At 44.7% G+C, this 23,343-nt stretch overlaps 1 protein-coding gene across 1 annotated transcript in view; it reads left to right on the forward strand.

Moving 5' to 3' along the window:
• The window catches only part of dcaf5 (ddb1 and cul4 associated factor 5), a 43,513-nt gene that overhangs the window by 14,877 nt on the left and 5,293 nt on the right, over positions 1-23,343 (forward strand). Inside the window, exons 6-8 of the mRNA XM_084310055.1 lie at positions 2,798-3,011; positions 15,208-15,274; positions 21,322-21,449. Coding sequence (XP_084166181.1) covers positions 2,798-3,011; positions 15,208-15,274; positions 21,322-21,449 — 409 coding nt within the window. The remainder of the gene's footprint in view (positions 1-2,797; positions 3,012-15,207; positions 15,275-21,321; positions 21,450-23,343) is intronic.

A 23,343-nucleotide genomic window follows, 5' to 3' on the forward strand; every position in this document is an offset into this window, starting at 1 on the left:
ATTGCATAATGGGTACAATACAGTACAGGAGGATGAAGACCAGAGAAAGACTTTCGGCTTTTTTACATAAGGGTCCTCCATTTTCAATTCATCAAAACATTTAGAGACATACAAATATACAGTAGTTTCATAAAAATGCTAAAATGCTATTGATTGATTGATTGATTGATTGATTTAAAACTTTATTAACATATTGCAGAATGGGTACAGTACAGCTCAATACATACAATTGTTAAGGGGATGCAGACCAGAGAAAGACTTTTGTCTTGTTTACATCAGGGTCCCCCATTTTCAATTCATCATATTTCATATCTAAATCATATAATATCTCATTGCTAAATATATGCAATATATAATCTAATAATCCAATAATCTAAATCTAATATATAATATAAAAATGCTAAATGCATGGGTATTTTATTTTGTCTTTAATGTTAGCTTGCAAACTCAAATACTGTCTTGGTAAGCCTCATAATGAATTGTTTGGGGTAAAAAAGAAAAACATCGTGATGTGTATCGTGTATCGCCGAAAGGTCAGAAAATATCGTGATATCATATTTAGGCCATATCGCCCAGCCCTAGTTGGTTCATTATAAAAGATACAAACCTGACAACAAAAGCACTTAAATGTTAAATAAAAGGACCACAGTAATGAGGCAGGAGGAACATATTTTTTTGCACTATAATGGTAAAATTGTTATTTAAAAATTTGCCCCTAAAACATATTTTTTGCCCCTAAATTTCTAATTTAGGGGCAAGTGTGCCCCTAGTGAAAAAGCTTAGCGTACAGCCCTGAACTAGTTACACTGTTACTCTTACTAGTTAGTTACACTGTTACTCTTACTAGTTACACTGTTACTCTTACTAGTTACACTGTCTTACTAGTTACACTGTTACTCTTACTAGTTACACTGTTACTCTAACTAGTTACACTGTTACTCTTACTAGTTACACTGTTACTCTTACTAGTTACACTGTTACTCTTACTAGTTACACTGTTACTGTTACTCTAACTAGTTACACTGTTACTCTTACTAGTTACACTGTTACTCTTACTAGTTACACTGTTACTCTAACTAGTTACACTGTTACTCTAACTAGTTACACTGTTACTCTTACTAGTTACACTGTTACTCTTACTAGTTACACTACTACTCTTACTAGTTACACTGCTACTCTTACTAGTTACACTGTTACTCTTACTAGTTACACTGTTACTCTTACTAGTTACACTGTTACTCTTACTAGTTACACTGTTACTCTAACTAGTTACACTGTTACTCTTACTAGTTAGTTACACTGTTACTCTTACTAGTTACACTGTTACTCTTACTAGTTACACTGTTACTCTTACTAGTTACACTGTCTTACTAGTTACACTGTTACTCTTACTAGTTACACTGTTACTCTAACTAGTTACACTGTTACTCTTACTAGTTACACTGTTACTCTTACTAGTTACACTGTTACTCTTACTAGTTACACTGTTACTGTTACTCTAACTAGTTACACTGTTACTCTTACTAGTTACACTGTTACTCTTACTAGTTACACTGTTACTCTAACTAGTTACACTGTTACTCTAACTAGTTACACTGTTACTCTTACTAGTTACACTGTTACTCTTACTAGTTACACTGTTACTCTAACTAGTTACACTGTTACTGTTACGCTTACTAGTTACTGTTACTAGTTACACTGTTACTCTTACTAGTAGTTACACTGTTACTCTTACTAGTTACACTGTTACTCTTACTAGTTACACTACTACTCTTACTAGTTACACTGTTACTGTTACGCTTACTAGTTACTGTTACTAGTTACACTGTTACTCTTACTAGTTACACTACTACTCTAACTAGTTACACTGTTACTCTTACTAGTTACACTGCTGGCCATTATGGCCCAGTTTAATCACCTGTACATTGTATATTACTATTGCACTTTACTGCTACATTTACACTCTGGTTCCATACCAAACGTGTTTTTGTTGCTGTATAATGACGATATATTTTAATCTAATCTAATATAACTGCTCCTGGTGAGCAGGTTGGCACCTTGCATGGTCGCCTCCGCCGTCGGTGTGTGAATGTGTGAGTGAACGGGTGAATGTGAGGTGTAAGTTGTAAAGGGCTTTGGATAAAAGCACTATATACAGTAAATACTGGTTAACCGTCTGTAGTGTGGTTGTGAAAGGGTTAACCGTCTGTAGTGTGGTAGTGAAAGCGTTAACCTTCTGTAGTGTGGTTGTGAAATGGTTAACCGCCTGTAGTGTGGTAGTGAAAGGGTTGACATTCTGTAGTGTGGTTGTGAAATGGTTAACCGTCTGTAGTGTGGTAGTGAAAGGGTTAACCTTCTGTAGTGTGGTAGTGAAAGGATTAACCATCTGTAGTGTGGTAGTGAAAGGGTTAACCATCTGTAGTGTGGTAGTGAAAGGGTTAACCGTCTGTAGTGTGGTTGTGAAAAGGTTAACCCTTTGTCATGTGACAGTGAAAGGGTTAACCTTCTATATTGTCGCAGTGGAATGGTTAACCCTTTCACTACCAAATGGTTAACCCTTCCACTGCGACAATACAGAAGGTTAACCCTTTCACTACCACACTACAGATGGTTAACCCTTTCACTACCACACTACAGACGGTTAACCCTTTCACTACCACACTACAGACAGTTAACCCTTTCACTACCACATGACACTACCAAATGGTTAAGTATGAAAAAAGTGTTAAGTTGCTACAGGATATATAAACGCGTTGACCTTTGCCCTCCTGACCTCCTGGTCTGGCCTCCCCTGCAGCTCCCTGCTGCGTTACGGCGGCAGCATGTCCCTGCAGAGCGCCATGAGCGTGCGCTTCAACAGCACGGGCACCCAGCTGCTGGCGCTGCGGCGCCGCCTGCCCCCCGTGCTGTACGAGCTGCACTCGCGCCTGCCCAGCTTCCAGTTCGACCACCAGGGCTACTTCAACTCCTGCACCATGAAGAGCTGCTGCTTCGCCGGGGACAAGGACCAGGTGAGACCGGCCGTCCTTTTCTTCTCCCACGCTCTCCTACACATTAATAATAATGATAATTTCTGGGCGTAAATAGCTGTGCTGCAACACGGTCGTCCCGGGTTCAACTCCCGGACCCGGCGACCTTTGCCGAATGTCTTCCCCCCTCTATCTCCCATTCTTCCTCTCTCTCTCTCTCTGCTGGATTGCCCGGAGAAAAACAATCTCAAGTATCTACCAAAAACATAATTAAAAAAATTAATAATAATAATAATAATAATTTCTTGGATTTATGTAGCGCCTTTCAGGAGACCCGCGCTTAACAGTGGGAGGGCAGCTAAGGGGAAGGGGAACAAGGTAACAACAAAGTAGAAAAGAAAAGAAGGAAATCAGGCAGTCATTTATACATTTGGTGAATACACAAGAGAGCTGGACGACGTTTCTCTGCCCAAATGGGAAGTAAACTAACCTTTACTCGTATTACTTTCCTTTAACATATTGAATAAATTATATTATATCATTAGTCTCCCCCCCCCCCCCATATTTCTTGTATTAAGTAAGTAAGTAAGAACTGAAAATGAGTTGAATAAAGTTAAATAATTAAATCTCACAGCGTCAGTGAACACCATTCTCAAACATCTCTGCCCACAGAGGATGTAAACTAACCTTTACTCGTATTACTTTCCTTTAACATATTGAATAATTAATATATCATTATCCCCCCCCCCATATTTTTTGTATTAAGTAAGTAAGCACTAAAAATGTGTTTAATAAAGTTAAATAATTAAAATCTCACTGCGTCCGTGAACACCGTTCTCAAACATCTCTGCCCACAGAGGATGTAAACTAACCTGGTGCTACCTCTACTCATATTATTTTCCCTTAACGTATTGAATACATTATATATTATATTATTGTTCCCTCCATATTTTATAAATAAGAACGGAAAATGAGTTGAAAAGGGTTAAATAATTTAGTTTCACGGCATCTGTGCAGCCTTGCTTATTCATTGTCCATGGAAACAAATGACGATGAACGCAGCCATAAAGGTATGATTTCCTATGATTTTACACGGTAAAGACGGGAGAACTATTAGTCTGTTTACTTTTCTGATAATTACACCACTGCATAACACATTCAGTTCAGACAAGCTTACTCTTTGGTTATTAGTGATGCTCTCTATCCACCCAATTCAACAATGTAGCCGCAACTAATTTGCCGCAACTAATTTGCTGCAACTAATTTGCCGCAACTAATTTGGTCACGGATCTCCGGATTTGGTACAAATGTTTGCCCTCTTGGGCAGAAGAGCTGTTTAGCAGGCTGTGACGTACAGGCGAAGAGACAGAGGTGTGTAGCAGGCTGTGACGTACAGGCGAAGAGACAGAGGTGTGTAGCAGGCTGTGACGTACAGGCGAAGAGACAGAGGTGTGTAGCAGGCTGTGACGTACAGGCATAGAGACGGAGCTGTTTAGCAGGCTGTGACGTACAGGCATAGAGACGGAGGTGTGTAGCAGGCTGTGATGTAGTACAGGCATAGAGACAGAGGTGTTTAGCAGTCTGTGACGTACAAGCGTAGAGACAGAGCTGTTTAGCAGGCTGTGAGGTACAGGCGTAGAGACAGTGGTGTTTAGCAGGCTGTGACGTACAGGCGTAGAGACAGTGGTGTTTAGCAGGCTGTGACGTACAGGCGTAGAGACGGAGCTGTTTAGCAGGCTGTGACGTACAGGCGTAGAGACAGAGGTGTTTAGCAGGCTGTGACGTACAGCTGTAGAGACAGAGGTGTTTAACAGGCTGTGACGTACAGGCGTAGAGACAGAGGTGTTTAGCAGGCTGTGAGGTACAGGCGTAGAGACAGAGGTGTTTAGCAGGCTGTGACGTACAGGCGTAGAGACAGTGGTGTTTAGCAGGCTGTGACATACAGGCGTAGAGACAGTGGTGTTTAGCAGGCTGTGAGGTACAGGCGTAGAGACGATGGTGTTTAGCAGGCTGTGAGGTACAGGCTTGTGCTCGCTTCATCACTTCATGATGTTTTGTGATAGTAGTTTAGTTGACCCAACGCCATTAGCTTCCTCAGCGTTCTCAGAGTTCTGGCTCAGTTCCGAGAGAACCAGGAAGCTTCAGACAGGCAGAGAACATGGCCAAGAGACAGAAAAGTGTTAATCCGCACCATAACATGCAGGCAAAGGCTTTTAACCGTCCACAAAACAAAACCGCGTAATTCCTACAACCCCGCTTTAGTTAGTGGACAGAAATTAACACTAAATAAAGTTTCTCTCCTTCGGGGTCAGTCCTCGCCCCTTCAGCGCCGGTTCCCCTTTTGCTCACCGTGTAACTATCTCATTAAATGTGTGTTTTATCTACATTTTTTATGAATGGATAGCGAGACCTCCCGACCGACGGACGTATAAAAACCTAGGGGTAGCATTAGCGGAGTTTATAGGTTCCTGATGTTCCTCGGCGGAGCACAGGAGCGCGGCCGGGCCGAGAACCCTTCCCTGCAGTCTCCCTCAGTCAGACATGACATCACCAGGCAGACATGCTTATTTATGTTCACATTATCCTCGGGTGTCGGTCGGGAGTCCACGAAGGCTTAGAACATGAGGCACTTCCTCTCCTGAAAACACAGAGCTGGTGTTTATAATGGTCCTAGCGGGAGCTGCCGATGGCCCGGGGAGGATCTGCCGGGTTAAGGTCACGTCGCCGTGTTTTTAAAGTTCACCGTGACCCAGAGCGTACCAAAACAAGAACCGTGAGAGAAGACGCAGGGTAGTGGCTCTGCCGAAAAGGAACCGATGCCGCGACACGCAGGACGCTGGGGGACACGTAGGAGACAGAGAGACACGTAGGAGACAGAGAGACACGTAGGAGACAGAGAGACACGTAGGAGACAGAGAGACACGTAGGAGACAGAGGGACACGTAGGAGACAGAGAGACACGTAGGAGACAGAGAGACACGTAGGAGACAGAGGGACACGTAGGAGACAGAGAGACACGTAGGAGACAGAGACACGTAGGAGACAGAGGGACACGTAGGAGACAGAGAGACACGTAGGAGACAGAGGGACACGTAGGAGACAGAGACACGTAGGAGACAGAGAGACACGTAGGAGACAGAGAGACACGTAGGAGACAGAGAGACACGTAGGAGACAGAGAGACACGTAGGAGACAGAGAGACACGTAGGAGACAGAGAGACACGTAGGAGACAGAGAGACACGTAGGAGACAGAGAGACACGTAGGAGACAGAGGGACACGTAGGAGACAGAGAGACACGTAGGAGACAGAGAGACACGTAGGAGACAGAGGGACATGTAGGAGACAGAGAGACATGTAGGAGACAGAGACACGTAGGAGACAGAGAGACACGTAGGAGACAGAGAGACACGTAGGAGACAGAGGGACACGTAGGAGACAGAGACACGTAGGAGACAGAGAGACACGTAGGAGACAGAGAGACACGTAGGAGACAGAGGGACACGTAGGAGACAGAGAGACACGTAGGAGACAGAGAGACACGTAGGAGACAGAGAGACACGTAGGAGACAGAGAGACACGTAGGAGACAGAGAGACACGTAGGAGACAGAGGGACACGTAGGAGACAGAGAGACACGTAGGAGACAGAGAGACACGTAGGAGACAGAGGGACATGTAGGAGACAGAGAGACATGTAGGAGACAGAGACACGTAGGAGACAGAGACACGTAGGAGACAGAGAGACACGTAGGAGACAGAGAGACACGTAGGAGACAGAGAGACACGTAGGAGACAGAGAGACACGTAGGAGACAGAGAGACACGTAGGAGACAGAGAGACACGTAGGAGACAGAGAGACACGTAGGAGACAGAGAGACACGTAGGAGACAGAGGGACACGTAGGAGACAGAGAGACACGTAGGAGACAGAGAGACACGTAGGAGACAGAGAGACACGTAGGAGACAGAGAGACACGTAGGAGACAGAGACACGTAGGAGACAGAGAGACACGTAGGAGACAGAGAGACACGTAGGAGACAGAGAGACACGTAGGAGACAGAGGGACACGTAGGAGACAGAGAGACACGTAGGAGACAGAGACACGTAGGAGACAGAGGGACACGTAGGAGACAGAGAGACACGTAGGAGACAGAGAGACACGTAGGAGACAGAGAGACACGTAGGAGACAGAGGGACACGTAGGAGACAGAGGGACACGTAGGAGACAGAGGGACACGTAGGAGACAGAGACACGTAGGAGACAGAGAGACGCGTAGGAGACAGAGACACGTAGGAGACAGAGAGACACGTAGGAGACAGAGAGACACGTAGGAGACAGAGGGACACGTAGGAGACAGAGAGACACGTAGGAGACAGAGACACGTAGGAGACAGAGGGACACGTAGGAGACAGGGACATGTAGGAGACAGAGGGACATGTAGGAGACAGAGAGACACGTAGGAGACAGAGAGACACGTAGGAGACAGAGAGACACGTAGGAGACAGAGACACGTAGGAGACAGAGGGACACGTAGGAGACAGAGAGACACGTAGGAGACAGAGGGACATGTAGGAGACAGAGGGACATGTAGGAGACAGAGAGACACGTAGGAGACAGAGAGACACGTAGGAGACAGAGAGACACGTAGGAGACAGAGACATGTAGGAGACAGAGGGACATGTAGGAGACAGAGAGACACGTAGGAGACAGAGAGACACGTAGGAGACAGAGAGACACGTAGGAGACAGAGGGACACGTAGGAGACAGAGAGACACGTAGGAGACAGAGAGACACGTAGGAGACAGAGAGACACGTAGGAGACAGAGACACGTAGGAGACAGAGGGACACATAGGAGACAGAGAGACACGTAGGAGACAGAGACACGTAGGAGACAGAGAGACACGTAGGAGACAGAGACATGTAGGAGACAGAGAGACATGTAGGAGACAGAGAGACACGTAGGAGACAGAGAGACACGTAGGAGACAGAGAGACACGTAGGAGACAGAGAGACACGTAGGAGACAGAGGGACACGTAGGAGACAGAGAGACACGTAGGAGACAGGGACACGTAGGAGACAGAGAGACACGTAGGAGACAGAGAGACACGTAGGAGACAGAGAGACACGTAGGAGACAGAGAGACACGTAGGAGACAGAGACACGTAGGAGACAGAGAGACATGTAGGAGACAGAGGGACACGTAGGAGACAGAGAGACACGTAGGAGACAGAGACACGTAGGAGACAGAGACACGTAGGAGACAGAGAGACACGTAGGAGACAGAGAGACACGTAGGAGACAGAGACACGTAGGAGACAGAGAGACATGTAGGAGACAGAGGGACATGTAGGAGACAGAGGGACACGTAGGAGACAGAGACACGTAGGAGACAGAGACACGTAGGAGACAGAGGGACATGTAGGAGACAGAGGGACACGTAGGAGACAGAGGGACACGTAGGAGACAGAGCGACACGTAGGAGACAGAGGGACACGTAGGAGACAGAGACACGTAGGAGACAGAGACACGTAGGAGACAGAGGGACATGTAGGAGACAGAGGGACACGTAGGAGACAGAGGGACACGTAGGAGACAGAGGGACACGTAGGAGACAGAGCGAGAGCACAAGCCTGGCTTTTCACACCATGAGCCGTTTCTCCGTGCCGGTCAACAAGAGATTGGGCTCCTCCGCTCTGACCACATGTAGAGGCGGCGAGCGCTGCGGTGCGGCCGCTGTGAACGGTCCGATCGGTTGACGCGGGCACCGAAAGGAAACTGGCTGCGCTTCGGGGGTCTAGCGTGTCTCTGGAGTGTCTCTGGAATAACAAGTGAAACACAAGACGTGACCTCGATTGACTTTGGCTTTCAAACCAGACTTGTTGTGCCCATGTGTTTTGTGTAAGGTATCCATCGCGCAACCTAGTACCTCCTCTATAAAAATAACTCCCAGGAAAATCCTCTGCATACGTGTTCTGGGATTGACGGCTAACCTGACCAACCGTCTGAACCGTCCTAAAGTGCAAATCCTCAGCCCCAGTTGATACTCGGCCAATAATTATTTGAAAATACTATTTAACCTATTTTACTGTTTATTCGAGACATTTTGAATGCGAGTCCCGAACTGCAACCATAAGAGGATTGTCCCAGCAGGGTGCGAAGCCAGACGGTCGGCGGTGGTAGTTTACAGAACAGAGTGGACGGAGAGGAGGGTGAAGGGGGGGGGGGGGGGAAGGGGTGTTACATTCCTACTTGACATGTCCTCAGGGCACCTAGGTGGGGCTGGGACTTGCAGGTGTTGCGGTCGCTGCGGTTTTCAGATGGCCTCTAGCAACCCTCCTACTAAGAGTCTAATGATTTTCTGCTTACTCTTGACTGTATGACCTAGGAGTTGAGTCACTTATTCTGAAGTTACCTCAGAAAGGAGAGAGTCACAGGATAGAGGACTAGGAGAGACACAGGATAGAGGACTAGGAGAGACACAGGATAGAGGACTAGGAGAGACACAGGGTAGAGGACTAGGAGATATACAGGAGAGAAGAGTAGGAGAGACACAAGAGAGAAGAGTAGGAGAGATACAGGAGAGAAGAGTAGGAGAGACAGGAGAGAAGAGTAGGAGATATACAGGAGAGAAGAGTAGGAGAGACACAGGAGAGAAGAGTAGGAGAGACACAGGAGAGAAGAGTAGGAGAGACACAGGAGAGAAGAGTAGGAGAGACACAGGAGAGAATAGTAGGAGAGACACAGGAGAGAATAGTAGGAGAGACACAGGAGAGAATAGTAGGAGAGACACAGGAGAGAAGAGTAGGAGAGACACAGGAGAGAATAGTAGGAGAGACACAGGAGAGAAGAGTAGTAGAGATACAGGAGAGAAGAGTAGGAGAGATACAGGAGAGACACAGGAGAGAAGAGTAGGAGATATACAGGAGAGAAGAGTAGGAGATATACAGGAGAGAAGAGTAGGAGAGACACAGGAGAGAAGAGTAGGAGAGATACAGGAGAGAAGAGTAGGAGAGATACAGGAGAGACACAGGAGAGAAGAGTAGGAGATATACAGGAGAGAAGAGTAGGAGATATACAGGAGAGAAGAGTAGGAGAGACACAGGAGAGATACAGGAGAGAAGATTAGGAGAGACACAGGAGAGAAGAGTAGGAGATATACAGGAGAGAAGAGTAGGAGAGATACAGGAGAGAAGAGTAGGAGAGATACAGGAGAGAAGAGTAGGAGAGATACAGGAGAGAAGAGTAGGAGAGACAGGAGAGAAGAGTAGGAGATATACAGGAGAGAAGAGTAGGAGATATACAGGAGAGAAGAGTAGGAGATATACAGGAGAGAATAGTAGGAGAGACACAGGAGAGAATAGTAGGAGAGATACAGGAGAGAACAGTAGGAGAGATACAGGAGAGAAGAGTAGGAGAGATACAGGAGAGAAGAGTAGGAGAGACACAGGAGAGAAGAGTAGGAGATATACAGGAGAGAAGAGTAGGAGAGACACAGGAGAGAAGAGTAGGAGAGACACAGGAGAGAAGAGTAGGAGATATACAGGAGAGAAGAGTAGGAGAGATACAGGAGAGAAGAGTAGGAGAGACACAGGAGAGAAGAGTAGGAGAGATACAGGAGAGAAGAGTAGGAGAGACACAGGAGAGAAGAGTAGGAGAGACACAGGAGAGAAGAGTAGGAGATATACAGGAGAGAAGAGTAGGAGAGACACAGGAGAGAAGAGTAGGAGAGACACAGGAGAGAACAGTAGGAGAGATACAGGAGAGAAGAGTAGGAGATATACAGGAGAGAACAGTAGGAGAGATACAGGAGAGAAGAGTAGGAGATATACAGGAGAGAAGAGTAGGAGAGAGTGACACAGGAGAGAAGAGTAGGAGATATACAGGAGAGAAGAGTAGGAGTGACACAGGAGAGAAGAGTAGGAGAGATACAGGAGAGAAGAGTAGGAGAGAGTGACACAGGAGAGAAGAGTAGGAGATATACAGGAGAGAAGAGTAGGAGAGACACAGGAGAGAACAGTAGGAGAGACACAGGAGAGAAGAGTAGGAGAGACAGGAGAGAATGCTCTGGGGTTTCCACCCAGCTGGGCTACATGTTGTTGCAGGTTGGGCTCTTAACCTCCATCTGTACCGGTGCCTGTTGAGAGGTCATCCCTGTTAGTTCCGTGGTCTCTGATACTAGTATGCTCTGTAGAAGTACTAATAATAATAATAATAATAAATCAAATTTCTATAGCGCCTTTCAGGAAACCCAAGGTTGCTTCACAATCAAGAGGGCTAGGGAAAACGGGGCAATAGGGGGAAAAGGGGGGGGGGGGTGAGGGCAGGTAAGGGATAATTAACCTAATCTAAACTAACTAATGGGGAAAAGCCTTGGTGAAAAGGTGTGCTTTGAGAGCAGTTTTGAAGGTGTCCAGGGTTGGGGCGTTGCCGATTTCAGGGGGGAGAGATCTAGAGTACTGATCTAGAGTCTGCTGCTCCGGTCTGTTAGTTCCATGGTCTCTGTAGAAGTACTGATCTAGAGTCTGCTGCTCCGGTCTGTTAGTTCCATGGTCTCTGTAGAAGTACTGATCTAGAGTCTGCTGCTCCGGTCTGTTAGTTCCATGGTCTCTGTAGAAGTACTGATCTAGAGTCTGCTGCTCCGGTCTGTTAGTTCCATGGTCTCTGATACTAGTATGCTCTCTGAGTAGAAGTACTGATCTAGAGTCTGCTGCTCCAGTCTGTTAGTTCCATGGTCTCTGTAGAAGTACTGATCTAGAGTCTGCTGCTCCAGTCTGTTAGTTCCATGGTCTCTGTAGAAGTACTGATCTAGAATCTGCTGCTCCGGTCTGTTAGTTCCATGGTCTCTGTAGAAGTACTGATCTAGAGTCTGCTGCTCCAGTCTGTTAGTTCCATGGTCTCTGATAGTATACTAGTATGCTCTGTAGAAGTACTGATCTAGAGTCTGCTGCTCCAGTCTGTTAGTTTAGTCAGGACGCCATTGTAAATAAGAATTTGTTCATAATGCCTGGTGAAATTTATTTAAAAAAAAAATGAATAAAATAATTTGAATAACCCAAATGTTCCTGCACACTCCTACGCAGAGCTGCCTGTAGGTCACAGGCTGCTAAACACCTCTGCCCAAGAGAGACCAAATCTGGACCAAATCCGGACATCCACAACCAACTGAGTTTGAAAGAAAATGCTGCTGCCTATAACTTTGAATTGAGTATCACAAATAATAACCAAGTTATGAGTTATGCAGTGATGTAATTATCAGAAAAAGTAAACGGACTGTCTTTTCTGCGTAAGGAAACCGTACCTTTATGGCTGAGTTCATCGCCGTTTCCATGGACACGGTGCATATAAGCAAGGCTGCACAGACGCTGTGAAACTGAATTATTTAACACATTTTCTCCTGGAGGGAACAATAATATAATATCATTTATTCAATATGTTAAGGGAAAATAATACAAGTGTAGGTAGTGATTATTTAGTTTACTTCCCGTTTGGACAGAGATGTTTGAGAACGGTGGTCCCACTGATCCCAGATCAGCCCCCTGGGGTCCTCTCTTTACAGCACCGCTGTCATTACATTACACAAGGTTCGCACAAGGTCCTTAAAGTGCTTGATTTTTGGAGAGAAAAAAAGTCAAGGCCTGGAATTCCTTGAAAACAGTCCATTATTTTTACAAGGCGTTTAAAAGGTCCTTGAAATTCAAATCAACTATTCGCATTGAAAGTTTTGTTCATCCCTGATAAAATAGTGATTGGAAAAGCACTTGAAAGTCCTTGAATTTCATTTTGCAATGTCTGTGGGAACCCTGATTACAGCTCTATCATTACTGATCCCAGATCAGCACTCCAGGGTCCTCTTTCGACAGCAACGCTGTCATTACTATCGTTACTGCGGTGAAAGTATGTACATAAATAAACCTGCGGCTCCGGTCCGACTTACCTTATAACCCTTTCACTACCACACTATAGCAGGTTAACCTTCTGTAGTGTGGTAGTGAAAGGTTAACCTTCTGTAGTGTAATGTGGTAGTGAAATGTTAACCTTCTGTAGTGTGGTAGTGAAAGGTTAACCTTCTGTAGTGTGGTAGTGAAAGGTTAACCGTCTGTAGTGTGGTAGTGAAAGGTTAACCTTCTGTAGTGTGGTAGTGAAAGGTTAACCTTCTGTAGTGTGGTAGTGAAAGGTTAACCTTCTGTAGTGTGGTAGTGAAAGGTTAACCTTCCGTAGTGTGGTAGTGAAAGGTTAACCTTATGTAGTGTGGTAGTGAAAGGTTAACCGTCTGTAGTGTGGTAGTGAAAGGTTAACCGTCTGTAGTGTGGTAGTGAAAGGTTAACCGTCTGTAGTGTGGTAGTGAAAGGTTAACCGTCTGTAGTGTGTAGGGCTGACCCCTATTTGTCGATTAGTTTACTAATCGGTCGAATGGAGCCGTAGTCGACTAGCCAACCTCTTAGTCGAATACAAAAATATATATATATATATTTATAATTATTATTTAATTAAATTTTTTTAATCATTCTTTCCAAAAGAAAAGAGGCCTAGAAGCGTGGCTAACGCTAATGGCACGCATACCAGAGGCTAACTGCCTACGAAAACAGGCACAGAGGCACTGAAAGAGGATTTCACCCATCTAATGAACACACAGACTAGACAAATATCAATATGTATCCATCAGTGGACCAATTGCATGCTTTTGCAGAGGACAAGAAGCCTTCAGTCGACTCCTTCAGACATTAAGTGGTAGTGAAAGGGTTTAACCGGCAGGTTCGATTGCAAACCGTGTGTTTACACATGTCTGCCGTAGTTCTGGCCCGTAGTTGCAGGGGTCCTGCCGGGGTCAGCCCGTCGGGTCAGGCGGGCCTTTGATCAGGGAGAATGAGAAGGAGCAGACTGACCAGACGGAGGTCGCTCTACTACCGTGTTCCCCTCCACTCCCCCGCCGCTGGGCCTCCATGTGTGCAGATAAAGACCCCCCCCCCCCCCCTGTTGTTTTCATGAAGAGTTATGAAGCTGTGATACTGTACGTGTGGCTGAGCCATATGGCCAAAGTATCACAATGTCTTTCTTAGTTGTTTTTAACGGTATCTGATGGTATTTCGTTTATTGGTACATATTACAACGTGTATTTTTCTAATACCAGATAAGTCATGGTGCTAGTTCATTGAACATTTTCTATTTTCTTTAACCTTTTAAAAAAGTTATTATTATAAAAATGTTACAGTATATAGGGACGGTATGGTGGCACAGTGGTTAGCACTGCTGCCTCACAGCAAGACGTTCTGTCTCTGAGGTTTCTGTCTGGACTTTGCATGTCCTCCCTCCCTCCCTGTGTTTGCGTGGGTTTCCTCCGGTGACTCCGGTTTCCTCCCACACCAGGGGACACGTGAGACGGGGACTATGGATGGAAACCAGCTCGTTAACTAACTGACATTGATGTGGAAACTGAAAATGCTGAAAACTGAGAACTGTACGCCTGGGTAAAAGATAAATAAATAAATGAGATAAGATGGTACAGGTATACCGGGCAGGGTAATAGTAGAAAGACATGAATATAGGCGATACAATTAGATGTGAATATTAAAAACATGAGAAGAAATAAACGGTGTAAACAATATAATTAACACTGAATATAAATATATGAGAAAAATAAACGGTGTAAACAATATAATTAACTCTGAATATAAAAATATGAGGGAAATAAACGGTGTAATCAAAGGTGCAGATGAGGGTGTGTGTCGGTTATATTATACGTTACAATAAATTTAGGCAATAGATCATTTGAATCGGAATATATACTATGAGTAAGAGTCAAATCAAACTGTATACACAAGGTGCCCTAACTGGCATGATCTATGTCATACGTTGTAGTCGTCCGTGCAGGTTTTGATGGTTAAGAGTCGGACACACTTAGTATTTGTATAAATGTATTTCTTATGATATGTATGTATCGTGGAAGACTGTATTGTAAATATCCATACCTTTTTGTTTGTATGGATCCCTGACGATACGCCTTCCTCTTCGGTATGCCTCCCAGCCCTGCTCGCAGTCGGATAGTATCTCTAGTCAAGTCGAGTCATTTATTTATAAAGCACGTTTAAAAACTCAAGAGCTGTAAAGCATTGAAATTCATAATACAAAAAGGCACAGCAGGACAAGACGGTACAGTAAAACAACAGTAAGCCGACACACGGATAGAGTAGCACAAAGTACAATATATCTCTGACTCTTATCTTTCCCCCCCCTGTAGTATATCTTGTCTGGATCTGATGACTTCAACCTCTATATGTGGAAAATCCCTAAGGACCCAGAAGCTGGTGAGTTATTGCATTTTTGTCTCCCCATCGCCAACTGACGGTGTCTGTCGTCGTGTTGTATAGTCTTTTTCCCCACATCTGCCTCTGTGAAATCGATGATTCCAAAACTGGATTTTAGGTCAGATTGGGATGGCAGGTGTTCACTAGGATTAGGGTTTGGGTTAACCCTTTCACTACCACATGACAGGTTAACACTTTTTTTTATTTTTTTTTTAACTTACATTTTTATTAACATTTATAGACAAACAACACTTAGACAATACTTAAAATGACATCAAACACATAACGATACACTGACATGGGACCTGTGAATTTCTGATGAATGATATATGGCTGCGTCCAGCAGCCCAGACCCCCATAAGAGGGACTCCCCCCCCCTCCCACCATCCACCCCGAGAAATAGGACTCCCCCACATCCCAGGTCCGCCCCACGCGGGGCCGAGCACCCAGCGACACGGGTCCCTTGAATTAAATTGGGCTAGGTTTAGTAGAGGAGAGAGGACCCCCCCCCCACCTAGCCAAGCCCGCTACCTCCCATGTCACCTTGGAGGGTAATCAGCTCTTCTGGGGAGAAGCCCCCCCCCCTAGTGACGGAGATATCCCCAATGGAGATTCTCCAAGCCTCTATTATTGTCCAATTTTTTTTGAATTCTTGTCCTTCACAAATGTCTATGTGCACATTTAAAGCAACTGCTATTCTAACATAACTCAGATTCTAACATTACTCAAAGAAAAAAGACAACATTTGGTGCTCCCATGGTGTTAGAGGATCTTAATCGTATCCCTCTGTTCCCCGTTGGAAGGGTGAGGAGTAATGGCTCTCCTAGTGAGAGGGCTCCCCCTAGTGGCGAAGTGCGCACTATATAAGTCCAACATTCGTTCTGTGGACAGCCTCAGAGCTCCCGGTCAATGTTCTGAATTTATCTTTCTTATGCTCATGTTCATTTGTATTGCGTGTCACGTGTAATCCTGTAGTTCCTTCATACCAGTCCTTGTGTATTATTCCTGAATGTTTCCTAATCAGCGTGTCCCTTTTTAAAATAAATTTCAAAATCGTTTTGTCTATAACGTGTGTATTGTAAATCATAGTGTTAATTATTCTAAATTCTGGTGTTATAGTTTTATACTTCTTGGGGTAACTGTTCAATTATCTTTCCTCTGTTGCATCTATTCTCACCCCCAGGTCCCCCGTTTGTATTGGGTACTCTTCCACGTTGATTTTGTCTTGTATCTTTCCTTGGATCTCCGTGGCCCTTCATGCCCCTTTCTCGTGTCCCTTTGTCGTTCTTCATAGTTGATCTGCTTTGAATCGGTTCAGGTCCCCTCTTTTCCTCCTCCCGTCCTCCTCTCCTCGTCTCTCGGTTCTGGTCCACCTGCGCGCCCTCTCCATCCTCTGCGTAGGCCTCTCTCCTTCCCCTCCCGGCACCTTCCATCCTCTCCGCGCTATGTCCCTCGCCACCTCCTGCATGTTGTTGGGACCTGGTTCCTTTCTTTTTCAGAATTTTCTTTATTTCTACTTAGCTCCGACGCTTCATAGCCACCTCCGTTTTGGATTTTTCAGTGTTACATTGTATGCTCCGCATTGCTCCTAATCCAATCTGCGTGGTGGCCTGGTTAGCCTCTATGTTAGCTTGCAAGCTAGTTTGTATGTTAGCCTGTAGCTTCTCTGCACTGACATTCAGCGTCCCGCTAGCTTGTTCTACCTGTTGCATCATTGCCTCGTGTTGAGTCTTTTCCATTGGTGTATTTACTTTATCTGGGGTTGCTTTTCTTTCATTTGTCCTCGTGTTCATTCTTCCTTCTTTCTTTTGTCCTCGAATCTTCAGTTTTATTTCGTTTTGATTTTTTTTTTTTTTACCACTTTTTCTCCCATTTTCTATATTTTTCTCCCATCCCAATTTCGTATCATCCAATTCAACCCTCCCCTGTCACGAACGCTGTTTCTTGCCTCCCACAAGCCGGCTGCAATGTGGACTAAGTCATACATAGCACAAGTCCCCTCCGGTACTTGAGGTAACAGCAGTCGCATCTTTTCACCTGCGCAGCTCGATCTCTCAGTGGCGAGGAGTAACGCGTGGGAGGCTCACGCTGCCCCCGACACTTCCTGATTCTACTGCGCAGGCGCACCAACCGACCTGTAGGAGTCGCTGTCCACAACGCCCGATCCCCACCCATCAGTTTCCCACCCCCTAATACGGCCAATGTGTATTAGTATGAACGACCAGCTAAACTGAAAGCAATGTGGAGCGCTGGGCTCGAACAGGCAAGCCCAGCGTCTCCGTCATTCGTGGCGAGCGCCTTGCCCACTACGCCACGTAGCCGCCCTCTTCGCTTTGAATTGTTTTACTTTCTTTTTTTGATATTCATTGACCGGGAGCTCTTTCATGTGGCTGCTCACCAGAACGTCGCAAACCGGAAGTCCTCGGGTTAACACTTTCACTGTGACAATACAGAAGGTTAACCCTTTCACAACCACACTACAGAAGGTTAACCCTTTCACTACCACACTGTCTGTAGTGTGGTAGTGAAAGGTTAACCTTCTGTAGTGTGGTAGTGAAAGGGTTAAAGGAACAGGCCAACTTTATGGGGAATGCACTTTCCCTCTTCCCCAGAGTCTGAGAAGAGGATAGATACCGATTTCCTCTCTCTGTGTTCAGTAGAAGGCTAGCCTCGCTTAAAACTACGGGAGACGTGTTTTTTTAGGCCAACAGCTAAGCTAGCTGGTCCGTATCCGCTTCCATTGATTTGTGCTAAGCTTTCTACTGGACGCGACTCTGGAGAAGACGGTAAGCGCGCATTTCCCATAATGTTGGCGTGTTCCTTTTTAAGGGTAAGGTCAGAGGTAGGCTTTTTGTAGGTGAAAATTAGAAAATAAGTTACTATTCAAATCAAATGCAGCCTAACCAGGGGCGGCTGATTGGCGCAGTGGGCAAGGCGCTCGCCACTAACGCAGGAGACGCTGGGTTCGAGCCCAGCTCTCTGCGTTGCTACCGGTTTGGCCAGTCGTTCATACTAACACAATTGGCAAGTGTTAGAGGGTGGGAAAGCCGGTGGGTGGGGATTGGACGTTGTGGACGACGACTCCTACAGGTCGGTTGGGGGTGACGCCGGATGCGACGGAAACAGGAAGTAGCGGGGGCAGCGTGAGCCTCCCACGCGTTACTCCTCGCCACTGAGAGTTCGAGCTGCCGCGGTGAAAAGATGCGACAGGCTGTCTCCTCGTGTACCGGAGGGGACACGTGATGCAAGGCTTCTATCCTCACTAAAACCGACCAGTGGGAGGCATAGTCTAGCAACGTTCAAGACAGGGGAGGGAAGAATTGGATAATACGAAATTGGGATGGGAGAAAAAATAGAAAATGGGGAGAAAAAGTAGATAAAATAAAAATGCAGCCTAACCAGTTCAGACAGGTGTGGGGGGGGGAGAAAGATGCATCGTTGTGTTTTTACTGAGCCAGGGTCTTATTCACAAAGCCTCTCAAGGTGAGAGTACTGATCTACAGTCAGCTTCAGTCTTTTTTTATTTGAATAATGGTTCGATCTCATCCAAAGCACCCAATACAAGTCTAGCAGCGTGGCTGCTTTCAATTAATTTGAAGGTACTGCATACGCTCCTCGACATTGGAAATTAATTCAACACAGCCGGGCTGCTAGACTTGGCTGAACTGGGGTCAGTGAGCAGGAACACTTGTCCTCGTGTGACCTTAGGTGAGAACGTCCCATAAGGTCACACGAGGACAAGTGTTCCTGCTCACTGACCCCAAATCAGCACTCCTACCCTGGGACGCTGTGTGTGAATATCATGGGCCCCTGGGCTGGAAAGGTGTATAGATGCTTTCATTTGAGGGTCGAGTCTTCTACACGGTTCTTCTCATTCCGTCTGGCTGCCGGTGAGGACCATGTAGAGTCGACCACTAAAAGACCTGCTTATTCCATGTCACTGTACATGTTTTGGTCCATGTGTTCCTGTGCAGGTGCTGTAAGGGATGTCTTTTTGGTTAAAACAAGTGACACTCATTCTGATATAGAGTGTCTGGTCAGTAACATGGGTCTCCCAGTCCCTCCACTCTGCAGTAAACACAAAATACATGTTCTGGTATCCCGTTTCCACTTCATCCAATCAGGAGAGACAGCCCTAGATATCTTTTTACTTATGTCAAGAAATCGTACCAAGCCAAATTGGCTGGCAAATTAATTTACTCTGGTTCAAGCACATATTTGCTTAAAACTAGTTTTTATTTATCATTTTTGTCAAGACCATATTTGCAGTGGCAGTGTGGAGTTCTCTCTCCTGCGTTGGATAAAGTGAGAACAGGATAACAGAAAATCTATTTGCTGCAGTGGTGGAAGAAGTACACAGTTCCTTTACATTTACCCAGATAAATGAGTACTCTGGTAAAAGTCCTCCATTCAAATTCGACTTAAGTAAAAGTATAGAAGTATTTGCTATTAAATGTACTTAAGTATCTAAAGTAAAAGTACACATTCTACATGACATTTGTGTATCCATTGACCTCTATAGGTTATGTTAAAGTGATATGTGGTCCAGTTACGCTGCTCCGATTATCTTGAAGTTGACGGGCTTCAAATGTGAAAGTATATACTCTTCATACATTTCTTATTTTGTATATATTATGTTTTCTATGCAAAATCCTTTTCTTCAAAGTAACAACTGATGGCTTCAGATAAATGTAGTGGAGTAAAAAGTACAATATTTCCCCTTGAAATGTAGTGGAGTAAAAGTATAACGTTCCCTAAAATGAAAATACTTGCATAAAGTGCAAGTAGCTCGAAAATGTACTCAAGTACAGTACTCGAGTAAAGATACATAGTTACTTTCCGCCACTGATTTAGTGTTTACTGCAGAGCGGGGGGGGGGGACAGTAAACGGGGACAGGCATCACTCGAGACTGTCGGAATGTAGAGCTATTATTTTAACAAGTAAACTAAGAAAACACCGCTTACAGCACCTTTAAGGAGGAAGAATGTGGTCCCGTTGAAGCTCAGTGTGAGAAACGTGGTACCAGGATCTGATTCCTCCCGGGACACTAATCATAAAGTCTCACAACAACACGCTGGTTCAGATGGAAGCCAAATCTCATATATTACTAACCCGTCACCGTGCTCTCATAACGGTTATTGCTCGAGTCTTCCCGTTACACACTCGGGCTGTCATGTTTATATGAATGTGTGTTTGTGTTTGTCTCGAGTGTTATCACAGTCTGACACACGCGATGTTACAAAGTGGGTATATCTTTCCGAGTCCTCCTCCCGATGCCCCTGGAATCTTAGCAGCACCGGCGTAGATGATTGTGATTGGCTGAAGAAATTCAAACAACCCAGAATGTTTTTCTTCCCTTCTATTAATACATTTAAAGACCTTTCTGCCAGACCTTAAAGGAACACGCCAACATTGTGGGAAATGCACTCACCGTCTTCACTAGAGCCACACGAGAAGATAAGATACCAATTTCCTCTCTGTGCGTTCAGTAGAAAGCTACCCGGCTGCAAGCTAGCCTAGCTTAGCACAAATGAATGGAAGCGGATATGGATCAGCTAGCCTAGCTTAAAACTCCAAGAGAGGTGTTTTTGGCCAACAGCTAGGCTAGCTGGTCCATATCTGCTTCAATGCATTTGTGCTAAGCTAGGCTAGCTTGCAGCTGGGTAGCTTTCTACTGAACGCACAGAGAGGAAATTGTTATCTATACTGATATGAGCATAGTTAATAATTATATTGTTTACACTTTATTGTTTTTATGTTCAGATAAAATTGTATTGCCTATATTTATGTCTTTCTACTATTACCCTGCGCATACCTGTACCTCCCCTCCCCCCATGCTGCTATAACACCCAGAATTCCACAAGGGGATCAATCAAGGAATATCTTATCTTAATACCATTTATTTACTCACTTGAAGTCCCAGGCTGAGATTGTTTCAGAACGTCTCTGTTGTGTCATAGACGTCTGATCTTTGTATGAATGTGTGTTAATATCTGTCTGTATCGTCAGAAATCCTAATCTCTCTTATGTTGTGTGGTTCTGGCAGGAGGTCCGGGTCGTGTGGTGAACGGGGCCTTCATGGTTCTGAAGGGTCACCGGTCCATAGTGAACCAGGTCCGCTTCAACCCCCACACCTACATGATCTGCTCCTCTGGCGTGGAGAAGGTCATCAAGGTTGGTACTAATAACTGACTGCAACTTTTATTCATCGATTTGTTTATTTTTCTTCAAAGGGAGTGGTTCACCGCTGTTCTCTGTCCGTCGTGACTTTACAATGTTGAGACTCTACGGAGAACATGAACAGAACATGGAATTCAACTTTTTAGTAATTTAGCTGACTCTTTTATCCAAAGTGACTTACAAGTTATGTACAACAAGTCAACAGGAATGGTACAACTCTGACGGCTAAGTAACATACAAGATACAAGATACAAGAGTTTTATTTGTCACGGCATACAAGTATACAATGAAATGCGGGGGGTCTTTGTTTGTCAAACAGTGTCGAACTTGAGTGCATAGTAGTATAGACATATTAGGTAGTAATATAGACATGGTTGATTCCTTAGTAGCAAAGAAGTGCATAATAGTAAAAGACAGTAGAAGGTTAGTCGTTTTTTTTCCGTTTTTTTTTTTTTAACTCCAGGCTACTTTGACGAGAGACACAGGAGAGAATGTTCCGGCAGGGTTCTTAGCCACTACATGTACATAACGGCTGATGTCATCGCTGACTGTTGCTCATAATACTTTATGACTTCATACTTTATGACTTACTGCGTCACGCCTCAGGCCTGTGGCTCATCACATGTTTCAGAGACAAGGCTCTGACCTAAAGGTGTGTTTTTTTTGACAGATTGAAACAGGTTCTGGTGTTATTCAGAAAGACGTTTGCATCTTGAATCTCCTCACGTTGCCATGGCCACCCCAAAGTTCCTGTAGTGTGTGGTGGAAAATAGCCGAAGCGAATAACTTACTCAGTCCAACGAGACTTGATTAATACGATTTATTAACTCAATCAAAGTATCAATACAAAATAGTCAGAGTTAGGCTGGATGACTTAGGCTGGAACATCTTTATACAAAAGTGTAAAGGGTGGGAAAGTGTAAAGGGTGGGGGTCAAAGGAATGTGACATCTTTGGGGACATATGGAAAGGTGGGGATGAGGGTAGGAAGGAAAGATTGGTGAGAGAGGGGGGAAGGGAGTCTTATCTCCCACAAGTGTAATGTAGCGTAAATAAAATACTGTGGTCTTTTAATAACCTAATATCCTAAATAATTATACTTGCTCTGAGTTGCATTTTTTTTTTTTTTTTTTTTAAACGTTTTTGGAAACCACTGCCTTGTGTCTTGCCTCCTTCTAAACTCCTCTCTTAAGCCGTTCTTCTTTAATGTATTTATATGAAATAACTTTTTTGTATGAGAAGCGCTTATAGGAACCGGCAATGACACTCACTCACTCATTTCCTTCAGTCATTCCTTCACTCACACTTTGCACTAAGTATTTAAGTTACTGACATTCTGAGCCGTGTTTACACTGTAGCTGCGCTAGCTAAGTACTGTATTTGGAGGTTAGAGAAAAGGGGCTCTCTCACCTAGAGCACCTAGAGTTGTTTCTTGGAGTTATGTTGAAACTTATCTTCGTGATGCAACCGCTTTTATTGCACGTAAAGTATTTAAGTTACCGACATTCTCATCCATGTCTACAGGAAGGCTGAGATGATATGACATTTGGAAGAATCGATAAATTGGGACAAAATTATCTATATAGATTTTATTATTATTTTGCATGTGTAACATTTTAATTTTTTATTTTAAATACTTTTTTCTTAAAAAAAAAAAAAACTATTATTTAACGTTAGTTCGTGTGTGTGTGTTGCGTGCACTCACTGTAGTTTTTGTGATGCTGTAGTTGGCCCACAACACACACAAACTAACGTTAAATACTTTTTTCTGTGGGCGGCTGGGTGGCGCAGCGGACTAAGCGCTCGTCACCAACGCAAGAGACACTGGTATCGAATCCGGCTGTCAGCGTTGCCTCCGGCTTGGCCGGCCGTCATACTGGCTCGATTGG

Source organism: Notolepis coatsorum (genome assembly GCF_963971535.1).
Source record: "Notolepis coatsorum genome assembly, chromosome: 3".
NCBI classification, from domain to species: Eukaryota; Metazoa; Chordata; class Actinopteri; order Aulopiformes; family Paralepididae; genus Notolepis; species Notolepis coatsorum.